The sequence below is a fragment of the Nelusetta ayraudi genome, unplaced genomic scaffold, assembly GCF_046127955.1.
Source record: "Nelusetta ayraudi isolate G7.1 ecotype Tasmania unplaced genomic scaffold, CSIRO-AGI_Nayr_v1 ptg000011l, whole genome shotgun sequence".
Lineage (NCBI taxonomy): Eukaryota > Metazoa > Chordata > Actinopteri > Tetraodontiformes > Monacanthidae > Nelusetta > Nelusetta ayraudi.
In genome coordinates, this window is record NW_027466061.1 from 11,855,823 (window position 1) to 11,876,456 (window position 20,634).

Sequence of the window (20,634 nt, forward strand, 5' to 3'; positions counted from 1 at the left end):
TTGTCATTTTTACAGAGTTACTGTCATATGGACGAGCCCCCCCCACCGCCCAACAGTTGCATACACAATAATATAAATCATGTCTGTCTGGTCTGAAATTTTTCAATGTGTAATGTATGTTGGGAGGAAAAGACCAATGTTTTTCAATAGTCTTTTGCTTTTTTGAAAGTGCAAAAATAATGACACTAAAACAGTAATAGTTTGTACTTCCCGGCTGTACTTTCCATCAGATTTTTTTAACTAGGGAAGGGCTGCTGTATATGATATTTTTAAATTAATATTTTGCCACTGTGAGCTGATCATTATTATTTTTAACAAACAATTTTAGATTAAACTATTTCTAAATAATAGCTTATATTATAAATACATAATACAATACTTTAAATACAACCACAGCTAACATAATAGCACATAATAGCATACATAATAGCATAAAAACATAAAACAAACAGTAAAACAATAAAAACAATAAAAACAAATGCAGTCTCATGCTGGGTCAAAAGCCAAGGAATAAAAGTGGGTTTTTCGACGCCTTTTAAAAATCAACAGTGAGGGGGTTTGGTTAAGGTGGAGGGGTAAGCCATTCCACAAAGAGGGAGCAGCAACAGAAAAAGCTCTACCTCCTCTGAGCTTCTGCTTGGACCATATTTTTCTATCACCAGCCCACTTGTTCAAGTAGAGCAGGAAAAGCAGGACAGCTTGACTGCCCAGTGCAATAGCGACGGGCTCTGCCAAGTGACAAACAGAACCATTCCACCAGTTTGGCCCTCAAACATCACGTTAGGATCTGCACTTGTAAACATGGCTGAGGTCTACAGAGTCGTTCATGCGGGGACGCACGAACGAACTGCCGTCTATCCACAGGAGACCCGAGCAAATATTAACAGTGACACGCTGTTGTGGAAATACCTGCACGGCTTACAGAGGCCACGAGGAACCCAACAGCAGGATGAGTGGGAAGAGAAGACAGACGAGAAGACGCAGATAGTTCAGGTGAGCCCAAAGGTAAACGTCAGGGCAGACATGCACATACGCATGCATGCACACACACATGCACACACATGCACACACCTCTAAACACCCCATTAATGTTCCAAAGTCCATCACCTTTAGTCCCATGATAATATGTTCCTTCAACACCATCACAGCTCAGCGAGGAAGCCAAATGAATATCCCTCACACACACACACACACACACACACACACACACACACACACACACACACACACACACACACACTTTTACTCTAGCAAACCATGAAGCCAAGTTAATATTGTCTTTTTTGCAAGTCGGGCAGTTTGCAGAAAAATAAAATTTTCAACTTATTAAAGAAATTGAGAAGAAACAACATTTATTTTTTGTAAATAAAAATTGTATCGCTTTGTGAAGCGATGGGGAAGGGAGCCAGACACAGATTAAGGTGCTGTGGCACGTTGCGGTTGGAAAAAAGATCACATAACGGCTCCGTGCCAAAGCTGAGAGCAGACAGTGCGGCCTTCTATTTATGATGTTCTTCGAACCTCAGCAGAATGTTCCAGCAGCCTGAGAAAAATGACAGTGGTTTCAACAACACGCTCTCAGGTTTCAGTCCAGGTATCTGAGCGTGTGTGTGTGTGTTTCGTGTATGCTGGGCACAGATGTGTATGCGTGAAAGGTAAGAATTTTATTGTACAGGGTCAGTGTGTGAAAGGAAGGGGTGTTGCGGGGGGGCAAATGTGATGAAATGAACTTTGATATTTGCAGTTGGGGTGTAACACTTCAACATGGCCCTGATAATAGAGTCAACACACTCAGCACAGCCTCAGGGGAAGAGGGATGTATATGAGGAATGTCGGCACGTCCAATCGCCAAAGACACAACTTCTCTGTCCAGACTTGGACAATCAGACCAGATGAATCCACAGGTCCAGTGTGATTTTCATTTCTCCCCCTGACTGTTGAACAATATTTAAAAACTGTACCAGAAATGCCGCTGAACGAGAGGAAACAGACATTACAGGATTCCCATGGCATCGTCTTGCTACAGCACAAACAAGATTTAAAGATTATGAGTGGCAGCCGGGTTGGACTAATCACTGGATTTGTTATTGCAAATGCCTGAAAATCCTGGGATTTCACCGCTGTGCTTCATAGCTTAAAAAAAATCCATTCTGAGGTGCACAGCAGTTCAACTTTGTGGCCACTGTGAGCGTTTCTGCAGCATGTGGCAGTGACATTGATCAACTAATTATTCTTTTGGAGCATCGCCTAGAAGCTTCTTTGGTAAAAGCCCAGATAAAAACACAAGGTTACAATTTTGTTTTTGTTTTTTACATTTTTAAAATATTTATAGAGGGAAGACAATGATGGGAAGGGAGAAACCTCTGTTGTGTTGCCTTTACTACCTACAGTATTAACTGGGGTCAAACAGGATGATCAATTTGGCTGCATTGTAGTGAAAAGGGATATTTTGAGAGTTTATAATCTGGGCCCAAGCTTATTTTTCAAGTTTAAAACATGCATGTGTGAGCACTTTCATGTGTCAAGAAGTAAGAAAGGAGAAAAAGTGATGAAAAAGGCAAAAATAAAAAAGCTGTTCAAATAGCTGGCTGTACTGATTGCTGCATTTGTTTTTGTTTTCAGGCCTAAGTTTAAATGTTGCACTACACATCGCTTTGTGGACTGAGACATTACTACACTGTGATATTTAGATTATTATTAAAATTTGCTCTTATTGAATTATATAAAGCGTACAATCCCAAGGCACCAAGCGCACTGAAATGCCTCTGCAAGGAACTTTCGGCCTCTAGGTGCAGAAACAACTCCCAGCATGCTCTACTAACTGCTTGTGAGTGGCGACCCTTGGGAGCGGGCTGTTGGAGGGAGAGGGGAGGTGCCAGGGGATGACAGATTAAAGAGATATATGGGAGAAAAAGAGCAGGGAGAATGAGAAGGATTGAAAGGGAGAAGCTGTGGGGAGGGTCTGGCGGGGGAAGTGGGCTGGGTGAGTTTGGGAGGGAGAAGAGGGGGGCGTCAGGGAAGGTCGAGGTTCTCCGTGGAGGCTGCGCTCTCTCTGGGGTAGCAGTGTGGAACCACCCAGAGCCTTGTAATAGTTAAATCATATCAATTAAGCAGGGGACATGAGGGGATTAGAGGTTAATCTCTCCCTTGAGAAACAGTGAATTAAAAAGGCGAGGAAAGGGAAGGAGGAGATCATAAAGGGGCCGCGCTGTGGCGTGATGAATTACGGCGCGCGCGAATGCAGACAAATAAATAAGAGCGGCTGAAGGACGAAGGGCTTCCCGCTCGCCAATGAGCAGCGCCGAGGCCGTTTGCGTTTTCCCACCTCAGCACTGATGGCGGTGGAAAGTGGCGTGAGGGATTAAAAACAACACAAAACACCAGATAATCCTGCCGCTCGGCCACACCCGCCTAGGAACCGTCTGGCGCCATTTTCAATTTGGATGACGGCTTAGAAGAAGAAAAGGCCAGCGGATATTTTATCCCTGACCATCCCAAGCTTTGGCCGCTTCCTTCCACTCAGTTCGGGAAACCTTTGCGTCTGATTGAAAATGAAATCATATACAATAAGAGACGCGTGGCAAAGGTTTGGGGGGGTTGGTAGGGTTGGGGGCGGGGAGGAGGGGGTCTATATTTGGGCAGATTGGAGGCTTTCCCCTTCTGCTGCTTCTTCCTCTTCTTCTTGGGTTGTGTATGCAAAAATGGCTGGAGTGGGTAATGGAGCTGTGAGGTAAGAGGATTAAGATCAGCATTGGGTCAGGACTGATAGTGAGGAAGGGGGTGATAGAGGGACAAAAGAATGAGTGGAAGAGAAAGGAAAAAAAAAGGGGGTGGGTGGGAGAGATGAGGCGCCCAGGAAGAAAATGAGACAAAGATGGTTTTGCCTCTTCGGGGTGAGAGGATACAAAGCGGGGACTCTGCAAAAGCGTCCTCCTTCATCCTCTACCTGTCGGGGCCCCGCCGGCTTTGATTCAGACTCAAGAGTGATCATTTGAGATCTGTGTGTCTGTCTGATAGGGAGTGGCAGGATAATGTGCAGCCTGAGACTGGGAGCCACTCTGCAGGACGGGACAGTCAAACACCTCCAGAGGCTTTAGGGGTTGGAGAGTGAGACTGAGGAGGCTTCAGATCAAGGCTGGGCTCTGAAGTAGACCTTAGATTCAGAACTCACCCTTCCTGCAGGTCATAGTGTGTAGATATTCTCTACCCCAATCCCCAGAACCCTGTGTGGCTTTCAGGCACAGAGCTGATGAAGATGGAGACAGACAGGTCACAAAGGGCCTTTCCACAACCTGTCGTGTTGACTTTGGCTCTATTGAGGAAGTTTTATATTTTTACGTTTACGTCCTATATTTCATCCAATTTTTTTCTAATATTTGCAAGGTTACAACTGACACTGTAAGACCAATTCTGGTGAAGTGTGCAGAGTTAACCAGCTGCACTAGTAGTTAATGCATAATACGACAAAAAAAGCCCTCCCACCTGTGATATCAGGTAATTCCACCCTCATGTCCCAAACTAAAATGAAGGTCACACTGCACTGACTCAAACTATAGAGTCAGTGAAATCTTCAGAGGTCGGGAGCTAAAAAGACAAAAAAAAAAAAAATTAGCCCAGGGGAAAAAGTTTACAAACTTCCGCTCCTTAGCCGCACCAAGTTTTCAGCTGGGGGAAAAAAGCAGCGCCGCCTGAAAGCTTCCCTCACCGAAAAACGTCTTTGCTTTAGCCAATTAGCTGCCATCACAGGATCAGACTGAACTCATATTTGCCAGCTGAAGAGGCTCAGCTGCTCGACCCCAGCAGTAGCCTCGTGTGTGGAGCCACGTTGCCTCCGTGCGCCTCCCCCATCCGCACCCCCACCCCCTGGCAAGCCAAGTCATAATTCAGACACTTTGAAGTATCTCAGTCAGTGGTGAGGAGCCACTCAATCAATTACGAATGAAATAATCTCCTTATGATATTTCGAGGTTCTTCAAGTGGAGGTGGTGGTGGTGGGGGCGAGTGGGGGCGGGTTGCAAGAAGAGATTAGGGAATCCAAATCAGTCTCTCAGCTGCAAGTGACAGTAGGGTAGGCGGGTGGGGGAGGGGGGCGGGGGTACGCTGGGAATCAGCTGAGTGGATGGTGGGAAATTAAAGAAGAGGGGGGAGAAGAAAAAAAAGATTATGTCTAAGTGTGTCACCTCTGAACACTGGTGTGAAATCTGGAACCTGATCCATGAGGTGGTGGATTATCACGAGCCGCGTTTGAAAAGGGGAGCCGCGGTGGGCTGGAAAGCTGGCGCTCGCCACCACAGACCGTGAGGAATCAAACAAATATCTGCGCCAGGAGAGACTTTGGAAGGCAGCAAAGACAAAGAGAACTCAATTAATGTTTTCAAATTGGTATTTAGTGACAGCATTGTCAAGGAGGGAAGGTAGAGACGGAGCAGGTTGGCAAAGATGTTGAAGCAGGTTTTGTTTTGAGAAAGAAGATGAAGAGAATTAACCTCCGAAAAAACCTGGAAAGGGACAGAAGGCAGTAGAAAACATGGAAATTGATTGAATGAAATTTCTATCACATCACATTCAAAACTAGCCGGTCAGATTTCTTTGACGCCAGCCAAGTTGAAAGTCTCCTGGTGGAAAATGACAAAAACACCTGACCGTGTTTCACCAAACTCCTGCTCAATTCGTGCAGGAGTCAAAAAAGAAAAAGAAAAAGATGACCGTCATGATTTCCCACTTTCTTGTCTTAAAGAATTCTAGTGATTGATAAAAAAAAAAAAAAAAAAATGTGCTGCAGCCACTTCCTGTTTGCGTCACAGTTAAATCCTGGCCGCCTCGCTCTGCTCAACGTGGCGCCAAACGGTCCTTGGAACACTCGCTTTAGGCCGCACACATTTCAGACTTGAGCTTTTGGAGACGCACCTTCAAGAACTTAGCCTTGAAAATCTCCCCGAGTGCTTTGCAACAGCGGCAAAGTCAGACTTGTCAGTGACGCAGCGACGGAGAATCATCGCAGGCTTCAAATCCAGATGGCTGCCGCCTTTGGAAATCCTAACAGCTGAAATAAAAAGGCAGGAGAACACGGCAGAGCTCCCTCCAGCCTCCCGCTCCCTGGCGTCCGTCAGCGCTGCTCCCGCACCCTCGAGCTCTTTTGATTTTCTCCATGGCTGACTGCCGTTTCTGCTGCTGTAAGCTCAGCCGTCAGCACGCATTGATCGCTCCCCGTCATCCTCGGCGTCTCCTCCGCTATACTATAGTGACCACGGAAGTGGCTAATTCTCCCTCTCTCAGCCGCCCTCATCCTAGATTGAGGGGGCTGGAGTGGGAGGAGGGGGAGAAAAAAAATCAATAACGGCGCCAAGTGGGGCGGGGTCAGAGGTCAACAAGGTCCTTGACAAGTGTGTCAGTGGAATGGGGACAGAGCGAGAGAGCGGGGCAGCGAAGGGAAGTCTTCAGTGTGTGTGTGTTTCATAAGCAGTGGTCAAGAGGAAAACGAGTGACCAAAGGCCTCATGGGTACAAGTGTCACACTTGTCAGGGATCAAATTTATGACCATTGATCGTAGCTGCCTAGTGTGTGTGTGTGTGTGTGTGTGTGTGTGTGTGTGTGTGTGTGTGTGTGCGCATGCGCGCGTTGGGGGCGAGATGAATGTGTGTGTTCATCAGGATCACGGCTGAATCCGACAGGGGTGAGGAGTCATCATATAAAGCCCATTATGGCCAAACAAGCCAGTAAAACAAATGAATCCCTGGAGACGTCGGGCTAGCGACCCTGCCGCTAATGTCTCTGTCCGTCTCTTTCTTCCTCTGAACTCAGACGTATGACAGAGCACCAGAAGTAACAGATCAGAAACAATCTTAAGAGTTTGATCCTCTCAGAATTGAGCAGAAATTGAAGCTGGATCAGTATTTCAGCAGCAAATTCACAAAACAGCAGCAACATTTAGCATCATGCAGGAAAACTAGGAACTCACTAATTCCTCTTTCACTTGCACCTTTGGCTTTTGGTAAATCTGGAAAACACCATTTCCATTTAAAGGAAATCTTCCATCTTCACACCTAAAAAATCAAATTAAACAAACTATTTTACTGAAGGTATTCAGACGCTTCCAGTTCCTCCTCTGACACTTCCGGCTCTACAGTGTTAACAGTCTCAGCAGAGGCTCATCGGCGAAAAATCCCAGTTCGTCCCCTGCTGCCGCTGTGTTTGAGTGGTTGCACCCCACTGTTTAAACTCCACATCAGTAATCGTTCACTGTAATCTTCCCAGGCAACACATAATCACAGGCTCTCACTGGCCTGGAATTAGCTTGCACTGCTCCCATGGGGGCGCTTTGTGTGTGTGTGTGTGTGTGTGTGTGTGTGTGTGTGTGTGTGTGTCTTGATGACAGATATTAAATGACGGACATTGATACTCCTGTTCATGATAGTAGTGGGAAAAGTGTGAGAGCAGATTGGTTCTAAAGAAATTTCCAAAGACAAATTACAATTAAAGAAAATCCCATTCAACAAAACCGATTGATGCATATGGACACAGTGCGTTCCGTGTCGTTTGCGCTCCGGAGGGGTCCACAGTTTCGCACCTTTACTGTACATCTGCCCTGAGATGCACAGAGGAAGGGAAAAGAGAGGGGGAATGGAAGATGAAGCCTCGGAGAAATCCATTTGCAATTTAAATGGAAATGTAATGAGCCCATGGTGGCAGTGAATTAGCCTGCTGATCAATTGATCATGTCAAGGACAAATAGGTAAACAAACATATCCATTAGCCTGCTGCTGCTGCTGCTCCACCTCCTTCTGCAGCTCCCTGCTGTGGAGAAGTGCTGGAGAATCACTGGGCTGTGCGTGTGTGTGTGTGTGCAGATGAGATGGCAACACTCCCCGAAGACATGGGTTTTTGATCGGAGGAGGACTCCTTAAAGAACACGCAAAGTGCCCCCTGTGAGCTCAGTGTAAACAAAGCGGTGCTCACAATCGCCTACCCCACTGTGACGGTGCTGCCCAGCTCGTTACACAGACAGTTTGGCCCAGCAAGGCTCCTTTCAGAGGCAGTGGAGAGAGCCGAGGAGGAGGAGGAGGAGGAGGAGGAGGAGGAGGAGGAACAGGGCTAACTGAGGCCTCCGAGGCTCAAACTGACACTCGCACACTCGTCACAAGTGTTGCACCAGCAATTGAACAGCAACATTTCAACTCAGAGAAACGGCCTGTTTTCAGAATTAACTTGATTTTCTGCTCAAGAAAAGCAGGGCAGACATCAAACTTTAACAACTCCTCAAAGAGAGAAGCTGGAAGGAACCTGGAACGTTGATCTTCTATACATCAGCTCTCCCAGTGGACTCTTATCACCTCCTATCACAGAAGATTGTTTTTACAAAGTCTGTGTCACAATCAGTATTTTGTCCCAACTAACAACTAATAAACAAAAAGTAGCATGTACTCTAAACTTGATTCGTTTGCCATAAATAACATGAACATTTAAAGCATTTTTTTCTCCAAAAGTCTTAAAAAGCCCATGTGTAGAGTTAGAAAAGAAATTAAAGACAATATGTTAATTTTAGAGAAAATAAGCCAATAAAAAACAGTTGTGCTTTCATTTGCTAGGTATAAGCATTTATATCAAATCAGCCATACTGTGGAAACAGATACATCCAGCCGTCCAGAACGTGGATCTGCTCATGATTTAAAAATAAGATTAAAGAAAGATGTGAGAGACTGCGTGCAATTTGCTTTCAGTCCATTAGGTGGAAGTGAAGCTGACACACTGGGCCTGTGGAAAAACATTTTTGACGGAAATTGCTTCACTTGAGTGTTAATATGTTTATCTTATATCTGTTCCCATGGGAAAGGATATTAAAGGACGGATACAAACATTTTTAGAAGTCCCTGCACAGCATAGTCAAACGCCCAATCAGCATTAAAGTCACAGTGAGGTTTAAAAATTTGACGCTGCAAATGCATCACTATTTGTCATTGTCAGACAATCTGACCACGGGCAAATTGCAAATGTTTCAGAGCAAAAAAGAAGCTGAAAGGAGGCGGAGACTGAGGTTGGCTAAGTCTCATTTTGCCCTGTCAGCGAGGACGCCTGCTGTCAACTCTTTCCTCTCAAATCTAACCAGAAAGGGTTTTTTTTAAAAGGCTTTTTGAAAAATGCTACTTCAAGATGTCATCCTGAGTTATTTCATGCATGCTGCCTGTTCAGTGAGCAGAGAAAAATGCCGCTACCTACACTTCCAAAGCAGGATGGGATATTACCCTCAGCTCTTTGAGGGCAAGGACACACGGAAAGACATTTTGAACATGATAATATAGTGTGCTCAGATTTCACAGCGCAAGGGATCCAATTACCAGAGAGCCTCTGAAATACAATGGAATTTAACTTAAGAACCCTAAGAAAATGTACGCAAGCAACATAGTCCATACCAGAATTGTACAAAAACAGACAGCAGACCCAAGCTGAACTGCTAATGAGGAAATGTACTGGATGAGGAGCTCAGCAGAAAAAAAAAATAGAAGGAAAAGAGCTTTTTAAAGAGGGCCATTTGTAAAACAAGGAGTTTTAAGCCAGATTATAGGGCAACAATAACACAATCCCTTATGTTCATTCCTGTAATACGCTGTGAAGAGGCGGATTTATACTTTATTGTGGTGGAATGCATCCAGGCTGCCTTGTGTCTGCTTGCCTCTTTGGGAAACGTCTTCCTCCTCCTGAGGCCAGGTGTAATCCTCACGCAGAGGGAAGCGCAGACGCCTTCAGCCAAGTGCTGATCGGCCTTATAATGGTTCAAGTATTACCAGCGATACCACCAGAGGGAAAATTCCTCGAATCCAGTCTGGAGTTCTCCCTGCGCGGGCTGACTCTGTGAGTCGAGTGTGTTTTGATAGGTTTGGGTGGCTGCTGGTTGGATTTCCTCCCCCTGCTGACTCCTCTCTGCTGTCTTCTGGTCTGAGGCGGATTGCATTGGATTCTCTTAATCGTCTCTAATGAGTAAATTGTCCCAACTATTTGCTTCATTAACTCGGTGTTAGCTCTATTAGGGAGGAAGGGAGCCAAGAAGGAGGCGATAATTGAGGGTGTTAATGGAGGCAACACGGTGGAGGAAAGAAGTGCGAGGGGCTATTTTTGGTGTGAACGCTGCCCTCCTTCAAACACTTTGAGGGATAAAACGGCATTGAACAGAGACTTTATCGTACCCTAATGCAGCCCGTGTCCCCACCTGTCACCTCACGGCTCTGACTAAAACCATGTGACTCCGGTTCTCCAGCTACAGATTAGGCTCTGATGCTCTGCAGCAGAGCAGATACGGTGGGATTTCCTCTGTTAAAGACAGATGTTTCGGGGGAAGTGGAGGGATTCGGGCTCCACGGAGGAGCTCTGGCTTTGTCGCGAGCCTGTTTCTCTAATAGGAATCTGGTCAAAGTGGGCCGCCACCTTGTGTCAATATGAGCAGGAGGGGTTCTTCAGTGGAAAGGTTGACACCTGAGTCCATTGGGATTTGGAAGACGCAGACTTAAGATGTGTCTTGACAAGCAACTGCACAGTGTTCATGTTAATGTTGATAAGCCCTCAAATCACATGGATCACTTGTCACATGACATACAATGAAATGGCAAAGAAATTAATTTCTGAAGGTTTTTTTTAAGAAAGAGTGAGAATTGCATTTTACAATTCTGATTTTTTTTTTCCAGAATCAAGCTTATCAATATATTGAACTGTCACGTTGTCAGTCCAGCTCAATTAAATAAGTCCCCTACGCTGCTCCTCACCCTCTCAGTCTGCAACCTCTGGTGCTTTAGCTCATTGAAGTCAACAACTAAAAAAAATAATAGATACACAGGCGCTTGAACGAAGTGTGTTTTACTGCCGTACACATGAAGCTAAGTGGTTGAAGTCCATACATGAGGGTGAAAGACCATCGCTGTTGAGAGTTTCGTGAGATTCTTCTCTCCTTTTTCCCCCCCTTCTCTTCACCCTTTCCTTCCCGTTTCTTCCCCCCCCACCCCTCACCCCAACACATATGTGGATTAAGGCAGAGGAGCTTTTGTTTAGATAAAGCGAAGGATTAGGGAGAGATTTGCCCCCATAAAGTTGTGGGCTTAATGGGCCTTTTATCCCTGCATGTCCCTAAAGCTGTGTTGCCTCTGGATTAGAACGATACAATGGAGGCCCTTGTGAAGAGGGATCCGGGCCAGAGAGAGTGCAAAGAGAGAGGAGAGAAGGCAAGTAAAAAAAAAAAGAAAAAAAGAAAGAAAGCGAGAAAGAAAAAGAAGAAGAAGGAGCTGAGACCGAGAGAGCTGAGGAAGAAAGAGAATGAGGCGATGGATGGAGAGGAGGGGGAATTATGCAGCCCGGAGAGGAAACTGACAGGTTGAAAACTTTGAGAGGAGGGATTTGCAGAGGAGATCCTGAGATCTTGTCACCAATAAAGGAGGTTTTAGGAGGATTCGGAGGCGTGGTGCTGACAAGAAACTGCAAAATAGTCAGACAGTGTTTTTGAGAATCAGTTATCTAACATATTCCAGGGAAGGGGAGGGGCATGTACAAATATATATGGAAAGCTGGTCTTTACCGCAGGAGACTCTGCTAATAGCATGTCTAAGAAGGTGGCTCCTGGCAAATTGCTTTGTTAGTCTTGTCTGGGGAAAAAAGGTCTCCCTGCAAGAAGTCGATTTTAAACTACACATCAAAATGATTAATTGCTGTGGGATACACCCCTGAATGGTGGCGGGGAGGCTGAGGCTCGCTGGCTTGCATGTGTATTCATGAAGTTGCAGAAACATCATTAAGAGTGTTAATTGGTTATTAGAGAGCGGAATTTGCCAGAATTGAAAATGAGGCCCTGACAAAAAAAGCAGTGGTACAAGTTCACCTCAGAAATCTTACTTTTTGCACAAATGTGGAACTGTGACATAGAAAGAGAGGGATGATAAACAGAAAAACATCAGCGAGGATTGTGGCATCTGAAGATGTGAAGATGTGTCTGTTTTGACCTCTGAGAGTTGAAATGTGCACGGAATCACGGCGCATCTGCAAAGTTTGCAGGTCATTGTTGACGCACCTTTTCTCCAGCGGGTCATGGCAGGCTGAAGGGGTAAGGGGAGCCGTTTTTTGGGCGTTTAAGCCCCTCAGATGCGCTGGACAGCTCGAGCCGCTCTGAAGAGCTTTAGGTGGCGCTGGGGGGAGTGGGGGTAAGGAAAAAAAAAAAACCTTTCTCGCTTTAATTGCTTTAGAGACGGTCCTCACAAAGAGACAGTGGCCAGATTTACCTCCCGTTTAAGTTCTTATTTCCATTGGTTCACAAGTTAATCCTCTTTCTTTCTCAGACCTCGAAGAGAGAAGGAGAAAAAAACCCTCGACAAAACCGAGTTCTAGGAGGCTGCAGTGAGGAGACACGGGCCAGAGACACACACTCGACTTGTTCCAGCCGAGGGGGGAAAGTTTAGCAAGGATGAAACGATGCAGAGTTGAAAACAAAATATGAAATGATGCGAGCTCCAATAATTACAATTTACACATTTGAAAAAAAAATTATATATATACCGTAGTGTAAAGATGCAAATATATTCAGATCTATCAGCAAGAAGACGCGCACAAATTCACACAGTGTATTATTATTATTATTATTATCATCATCATCATCATCATCATCATTATTATTATTATTATTATTATTATTATTATTATTATTAATAATAATAATAATAATAATAATAATAATAATAATAATTATTATTATTATTATTATTATTATTATTATTATTATTATTATCATTATTATTATATGTTGAGGGATGTTATAGAACAACGACGTACATGTTAAATTTAAATATTAAAAGAAAAGAAGCGGTATGTTTCTCTCTCTCTCTCTCTCTCTCTCTCTCTCTCTCTCTCTCTCTCTCTCTCTCTCTCTTATTTTTTTTAAACTAAACGCAGACATTATTGGCCGTCTACAAATGGTGCATTTTTACGCACGGACACAAACATTTTTCGTTTCTTTTGTTTGCTGCTCCAAATGTGCTCCGAGTGAAAAACGCGGTCAGAGATAAAACTGCGTCACAGGCCGAGCACTTTCCCCAAAGAATCTCCCAGCAAAATATGCAAGCTTTACATTAAAAGGCTACTTTGCGCTGCCCTTAATTCCCTACCTAAACGGTTTTGCTCCGGGAGAAGAAATCTTCTCTAAAAACCCTTCAAGAAGAGAAGGGCATTATTGCCCTAATCCTCTTACCCGCAGTCATTTTAAGACAGGGGTTTTTGGAGGCTGAGATGGCGTCTTGTCTTCCCCATCCCATCCCAAATCCTTCCAGGCCGGGAGAGAGTCTAAAGGCAGCGCCCTGGCATCTATTAGACATCTCGGCAAAGTCCGTCCTGCTCTCCGCTTCAGTTGCGCAGAGGAAGAGGAGGAGGAGGAGGAGGAGGAGGAGGAGGAAGAGGGGGGAAAAGAGCCGAAAAGCAAACAAACTAAAGGTTTGTCGCTTTGCATTAACCGAGGCAACTGGGAACAAGTCAGGCCGAAGGATGCGATCAATGTTTTTCTATACATGAAATCAGGTTCACTATATACATATATATATATATATATATATATATATATATATATATATATATATATATATATATATATATATATATATATATATATGTATATATATGTATGTACACACACACACACACACACACACACACACACACACACACACACACACACACACATATATATATATATATATATATATATATATATATATATATATATATATATATGTATAAAACAGGTATGAAAGGGAACATTTTTTGTTTGAGTGAAATGCCAGAAGTTCAATAACCTTTAATAACTGAAGGCGAGAGGATTGAGGTATGTAACATTTCCAAGAATTGCTTGAAATTTAGAACATTTTTCACCAGACAATCAGCGGTAAATAAATGTTGACATTGTTGTAGTATTTATGGGTTCCAGGGGGAATAAAAGTTGAAGGTGTGAGCTGACACCGAGGGATTCTGTGGACATAATGGGCTTTGAAACGATCATATTGGAAAGCAGCTCCAGAAGTGGCGTGTGCGCCGCAGTGGCGGTGGGCTTGACCGCCTCCTCCTTTTGACTGACAGCGCGGAAGGCCAATGGGGAGCTCGCTCACTCCGCGCGGGCATCCCTTTAAAATGCCACCGCCGGCCGCTCGCGCACCAGCAGATGGCGGCTTCCTCTTTGCGGCGAACGACGCGTGACGCGGAGAGTCGATCGGCACGCGAGGAGCAGGTGGAGCGCGAGCAGGACGTAGGAGACAGGAGGACGTGAACTGACGCAGCGGACGGAGAGTGAACGCACCACAGCCAGCGAAGCTGCCACAGAGGAAGGCGAAGATCTGCCGTTGCTCGGATTGTGTGGACCGACCGCGGACGTCTCTCAGGAGCCCGCAACTGTCTCAAGAAGAGGTAAGAAAACAAAGAAACTATATAATAAACTGAAATCTCAGTTTAGCGGAGTTTAGCATGGATGTCATACATTTGCAACCACCTTCAAGGGACTGCTTTTAAGTTGCTTTCATGGTCACGAATTTTCAACCCAAAGTTGTGAAAAGTAAATTTTACATGACTTTTACAACTTGAATTTGAATATGTAAATTTAGTTAAGTAAAACACGGTCGTGCAAAAAAAAAAAAAAAAAAAGGCCTATAAAACTACATGCTGTTATTTCAATCATAAAAGCTGCACCATGATAAATATAATACCTTTTTTAAAAAGTAGATGTACATGAAGATTTGGGTACAATCCGACATGAAAGCGTGAACGTTGAAGAAAAATAATTTTTGCTTAAAAAGAAAATGCATACAAAACTACACAAAACTTCGAACTCGTAATCTTAACACTTTGTTGTTCCATGGCATTGGTCATAATTAAAAACGGACAACCCCTAATTTAATTCGCTGTTTACATGACTCGGCAGCTTCTCGCTCAGTGAACGAAGTTCACTTAAGTTGATTCCTTTATTATTCGTGTTGCACATCAAGGGAGGCAACAGCTGTGGGCCCGAAAACATATTCTGATAAAATATATATAGCAAAGTTGTTGACAAACGAGGAAAAATACAAAATGCTTTAATTGATGACGGCCTTATTAATGTTCATATATAAATTGAAACTTCAAGCTGTTCAATATTAAAAAACAAAATGCATGTCGCCCTGTGACAGTTGACATGCAGCAAAGAGCAAACTGTCAGGTCGACTGGGGGCCCCTGGGGGCTGTTAGCAAATAACATTTTTCCTCATTTAGCCGGATCAAAGAGTTGCACTGTACATGCCAATTTACATAATGACGGTTTGATAATCGAAGCACTGAGGCCGCGCTGCCTGGAGCGCACACACTCGTTCACTCAAACACACACACACACACACACACACACACAGGCTTATGAATGACAATAACTGAGCTGACAGGCTCACAGTGATGAGCCATTGTGGTGAATTTGATATGGGCAGGAGGATACAGGCTGTAAGCAGATACGTGGTGGTAAATATGAAAAGGTGGCTACGGCTGAGGGGGAAAAAAATAAAGAGCGGCTGATATGGAGGGGTTTTTAAGGAAGCGTCGGGGTGCAAAAGCGGAAAACAAAAAACAAACAAACAAAACAAAACAAAACCTAAAAACTAATCGGTGTTTGTGAAGGTGAGATGAAAACCAGGCAGACTTAAGACATATTTTTGGTGAGGCTCTAAAAATAAGTGAAATGCAAAATGCCATAAAAACAAGACAGAATGTTAAAAAAAAAACAACAACAAAAAACAACAAAAAAAACCAACAACAACTGCAAAAATCGCTACACAGGCTCATTAGTGGAACGCACTCGCGCGTGCACGCCGGCTCGTGCGTGTTCACCCCCCAGGCCGGAGCTAACCACCCGGCCCCACTGTACGTCCGTCCGTGTCAGCGGTGATGATAAATGGAGGGCCTCGCAGTCGAAACCTATTTGCACTTCCATTAGACGGGGAGCCAAATGGGGATCAACATGCATATTTTTAGCCGCGGAGAAGCCATACATCTCAGCCAAAACGTTGCCCCGGGCCGATTGGATAAGAGGCCGCCACAGTGGAGGGGGAGCCGGGGGGCCGCAGGGGCCCATTCAGCTCAAATACTTGGGGGACTAAAGTAAATGTTTAGCGAAGCACCTTCTGTCCCGGCGAATTAAACTATTCCCCCACCACCCTCTGATCACATTCATCAGCCGCAGCGGCCGCTTAATAGGCTGGGAGCGGCCACTGTGGGCTCACACGCGCACCAACACGCAGACGCGGGGTGACAGAAGAGAGAGACAGCATGCTGTGATAATAATAATAATAATAATAATAATAATAATAATAATAATAATAATAATAATAATAATACAGATGGAATAAAAGATTCCATAGTTTAAGAGAATCAAAACAAGTTATTTTTTTTCGAATTTGACTCTAACTCATTAAACAATAATAAATAAATAAATAAATAAAAAAAAACAGACTCAGGCGCTATTTGTTATACAACGAGGGGATAAAAGATTTACACGGTGTGTGGTCTCAGTATAATAGTTGTATTAACTGTTCAGGCCTTCCAGATATTCCAAGCGCCTCCTCTGCACTAATACATATCTAATCGTGTCCTCAAGCCATCCATCTGAGCAAAACCTCGCTCCTGAATTTGTAAAAAAATAAAATAAAATCGGTAAACGCTGAGACTCAGCCTGTTATGTAATTTATAAATAACAATATCCCATTGTGCTCTTTTTCATTATGAAATATTTAGACCTACATTATTGAAAAATCTTTTTCCGAAAAATACAAAATACAGACCAATAATAATAATAATAATAATAATAATAATAATAATAATAATAATAATAAATGCAAAAAGCGAATCAGCGCATTTGCCTTTCAGATTATATCTTCAGCACAGTCAAAGCCTATTAAAATTTAATCCCGCTATGCAGTTTCCAGATTTCATTTTTCGCCCAATGAGAGGCGGAACAAATCTCTTTATTTCATTTTCTAACACATTTCATCCCAAACGCCTCCGTGTCGATCGCGTCGGAGCGTCTCTTCCGGTGGGAATTTGGCTCCGTCACCCGGGATCACGCAGGGGAGCGCGTACATTAATTCACGAAGAAGGCCTCCGTCACGCTTCATTATCACCGTGAGTGATAATTACCCCCCCCCCCCCCCCCCAATTAAAATCCTTATGTATAATTAATGGATTGAACAGGGCGATAATTGGATGCTAATGGATAACACTGTCTGAGTGCGCACGTTTGGGCTCCGCCGGTCCCTGAACGCATCTTTAATAAAATGAGGGCTGAGGAAACTGGTTTTGTCGTCGCTGTTGTTGTTGTTGTTGTTGTTGTTACTGCTGCTGCATCACATGTGCACGTGGCGATGTCTGACCTCACGCCTCTCCTACTCCTCCCCCCCCTCCCGTGCAGGTCGCGAGCCGCTCCCAGCATGCAGCACTACGGGGTGAACGGCTACTCTCTACACGCCATGAACTCCCTCAGCGCCATGTACAACCTGCACCAGCAGGCCGCGCAACAGGCGCAGCACGCGCCCGACTACAGGCCCTCCGTGCACGCCCTCACGTTGGCCGAGAGACTCGCTGGTAATTGAGTGCGCCTTCGATTTCGAATTGATGTTGGATGCAACACCATGTGAGACAGATTTAAAGATAAAAGAAATACAAAGAAATTATCTGGGCCAGTATAATAAACCTGCCGCGTGTGTCTCTTGCCTTCCAACGGCTGCGCATTTGAAGACATCATCCTGGAGGCTCGCTACGGCTCGCAGCACCGCAAGCAGCGCCGCAGCCGCACGGCCTTCACCGCGCAGCAGCTGGAGGCGCTGGAGAAGACCTTCCAGAAGACGCACTACCCGGACGTGGTGATGCGGGAGCGGCTGGCCATGTGCACCAACCTGCCAGAGGCCCGAGTGCAGGTACGGGGCTGAGCGACTGAAAAATACAGCCGCAGTCGAAATTAATTAAAAAATATACATTGGCGAGTTTTAATCGGATTGTTTCAATAAATTCATACTTTATACATGTATATGTACGATGTCTTATAATTATGTAAATCATGTCTTATTTCTAAATTATATATGTGAAATTTGTTAAAACTCTGCCTTACCTGTTTTATGGTAGAAATGTCAATTGTAAATGTAAATTATATAACTTTTTAAAAGTGTAAACATACAAAATAGAAATATCGTTCAAATAATCATAATTGAAATCACACTTTTATAAGCCATTACTGATAGCTAGTAACAATGAAAAAAATCTATCTATTGTTTTGCTTTTCAGTAGACATCTATTTTTGTTTTTACCATTGCAATACAACCTTCAGTATGTGAAGTTACAACTCTATTTTGCCTTCCTTGGTCACCTTCTAACTGTCCTCCACCTTCTACGCGCCCCCAGGTGTGGTTCAAAAACCGCAGGGCCAAGTTCCGCAAGAAGCAGCGCAGCCTCCAGAAGGAGCAGCTCCAGAAGCAGAAGGAGGCGTCCGGGGAGGGAGGCGCCGAGAAGGACGACGCTCCGGCCGCCACTGCCGCCTCCGCCACCGTCCTTCCTGACAACCAGGTCCCTCCTTCATCCTCCTCCTCCTCCTCCTCTTCCTCCTCGCTGGAGGCCGACGGCTCCCTGGTGCGTCCTGTCCCTCTGGACATGGAGCTGAACGTCACCTCGGCCGAACACTCGGGCAGCGAGTCGGCAACGGAGGACAATGCAACGGACAAGGAGGAGGAGATGAAATGTCAGAGGGAAGAGATGAAGAGCGAGAGAGCGGCCACCCCAGGAGACGTCTCTCCGCTCTGCAAGCGACTCAGCCCCAAACCAGGTAGGAAAACCTGCTGTCTTCTCCAGAGGTGGGAAGCAACAAAGTGAAAATACTCTCCTACTGTAGTGAAGTAGATTTTTTTTTAGGTATTTCTAACTTACAAGAGAATTTCTTTTTCTGATGACTTTTTACTTTTACTCCCTATTTGTACACAAATATCTGTGCTTTCGACTCCTCACATTGGAAAAACATGCTCTTTACTTTTTTTTAAGTGTTTAAAAGATACAGATTCTAATTGCGTAATATTACAGTTGTACTTTGCTGTTGTGTAGTTCAATATGAAAGTGGATCATATTTTAGCGCACGATTATTTTAGGGTACCTCAGCTTTGGGGTTCAGAAGGTTTTCAAAACAGAAAAATAAAAATGTTGAAAACAACATTGATTATTGTGATCAAAAGTGTAAACATGTTTGTCGCAAAAAAAAAGAAGGTTTATTTCATTAATTGCAGAAAAGAATATTACTTCTTTAAAGGAATTGGATCCGTACTTAAACCTTTACCAGGGCATTTTTTTACACAAGTATCCACACTTTGAGTACAGAAGGTGAATCCATGTGATCTCCTCTGACTGGGAGCTGAGTTTTTCCTGCGGTGACCTTTGCACTAAGACCTGCCCTCTCCCCTCTCTCTCTCTCTCCTCCATGCAGACTCCCCGCCGCTCTCTCCGTCCGTCACCCCCTCCTCCTCCTCCTCTAGCGGCGGCCTGGCTGGCGGCGCTCCCCTCTCCCAGGGCCACTCCTACTCCTCCTCCCCCCTCAGCCTGTTCCGCCTGCAGGAGCAGTTCCGCCAGCACATGGCCGCCACCAACAACCTGGTGCACTACCCGGCCTTCGACCTGGCCGCCCCGTCCTCCCTGCCCTACCTGGGCATGAACGTCAACATGCCGCCGGCGCCGTTGGGCTCGCTGCCCTGCCAGTCCTACTACCAGTCGCTGTCGCACCACGCTCAGCAGGTGTGGAGCAGCCCGCTGCTGCAGGCCTCCGCCAGCCACAGCAACAAGACCACCAGCATCGAGAACCTGCGTCTGAGGGCCAAGCAGCACGCTGCCTCGCTGGGACTGGACACCATGTCTAACTGAGAGCCCAGCCGAGTTGAGCTGAGGGTCGGAGCGGGCCCGCAGGCGTCGCCGCGTCCTCCTGTGTGTCTGTGATAGTTGTTTAGGAAGCGTATACTCACCCCACCTCCAGTCAGCGGGAGCAGGAAATGCAGAGATGTTCCCAGAAGGAAAAGCTGGACCTAGAGAGACGAGTGGAGCCGCTCGACTGACCCACATCGGCCTCCTCCGCAACCCTGTGCGCAGCTGGCGGGCCCCCGTTTAAAGGACGATGCAAACGACGTTTACATGGACCAGGATGATAAATGTGGCACTTTTTTGGGGGGGAAGTTTGGAAGCTGCGCTGCTTCCTGTTGCAGCATTTCTGTCGCAGGCCTGCAGACGTTTCAATTAAGCCGAGCCGCCGTGTTTCCCACAGCATGAACAACACAGCGGCGCGTAAATAAAAATAAACCGAAGCCGTGTCATCCTCCACTGCATAATTAAAAAGTGACTAATTTACCAGCTTAATGGCCAGTAATATGCCACTTTGCACACAGGCTGGCTTGATAATGAGAAAATGATTTCAGTGAGTAAATTCTCAAAGCTTTTAATTACATTTTGCCCTGGGCCCAGGGAGCCGGGGCAAATGCAATTATGAGCATGTATACCATTTAAGACCCTCTTTGTACATTTGAAAAATAAAAAAAAGGGGGCCCGTGCACTAAAACGGTCAATTAAGGGAGCAACATAATTGACTCCGCC

General features: G+C 45.0%; 1 protein-coding gene across 2 annotated transcripts; it reads left to right on the forward strand.

Moving 5' to 3' along the window:
- Positions 1-14,128: 14,128 nt before the first annotated feature.
- dmbx1a (diencephalon/mesencephalon homeobox 1a) lies at positions 14,129-20,211 on the forward strand. Of its 2 annotated transcripts, none has more exons than XM_076020981.1 (5): positions 14,129-14,415; positions 17,432-17,603; positions 17,742-17,936; positions 18,418-18,835; positions 19,484-20,211. In XM_076020981.1, the coding sequence occupies exons 2-5, from the start codon at positions 17,451-17,453 to the stop codon at positions 19,912-19,914; spliced, it is 1,197 nt and encodes a 398-aa protein (XP_075877096.1). In that variant the 5' UTR covers positions 14,129-14,415; positions 17,432-17,450; the 3' UTR covers positions 19,915-20,211. The 2 variants fall into 2 exon arrangements, with proteins under 2 accessions (XP_075877096.1, XP_075877097.1); XM_076020982.1 differs by having other exon boundaries at positions 14,139-14,415; positions 17,432-17,604; positions 17,758-17,936.
- The last annotated feature ends 423 nt before the right edge of the window (positions 20,212-20,634 follow it).

Coding starts and splice junctions, on each gene's coding strand:
- dmbx1a (XM_076020981.1), top strand. CDS start 17,451: ATGCAGCACTACGGGGTGAACGGCTACTCTCTACACGCCATGAACTCC. Junction 17,604..17,741: donor CGTTGGCCGAGAGACTCGCT/GGTAATTGAGTG, acceptor TTGCCTTCCAAC/GGCTGCGCATTTGAAGACAT. Junction 17,937..18,417: donor TGCCAGAGGCCCGAGTGCAG/GTACGGGGCTGA, acceptor ACGCGCCCCCAG/GTGTGGTTCAAAAACCGCAG.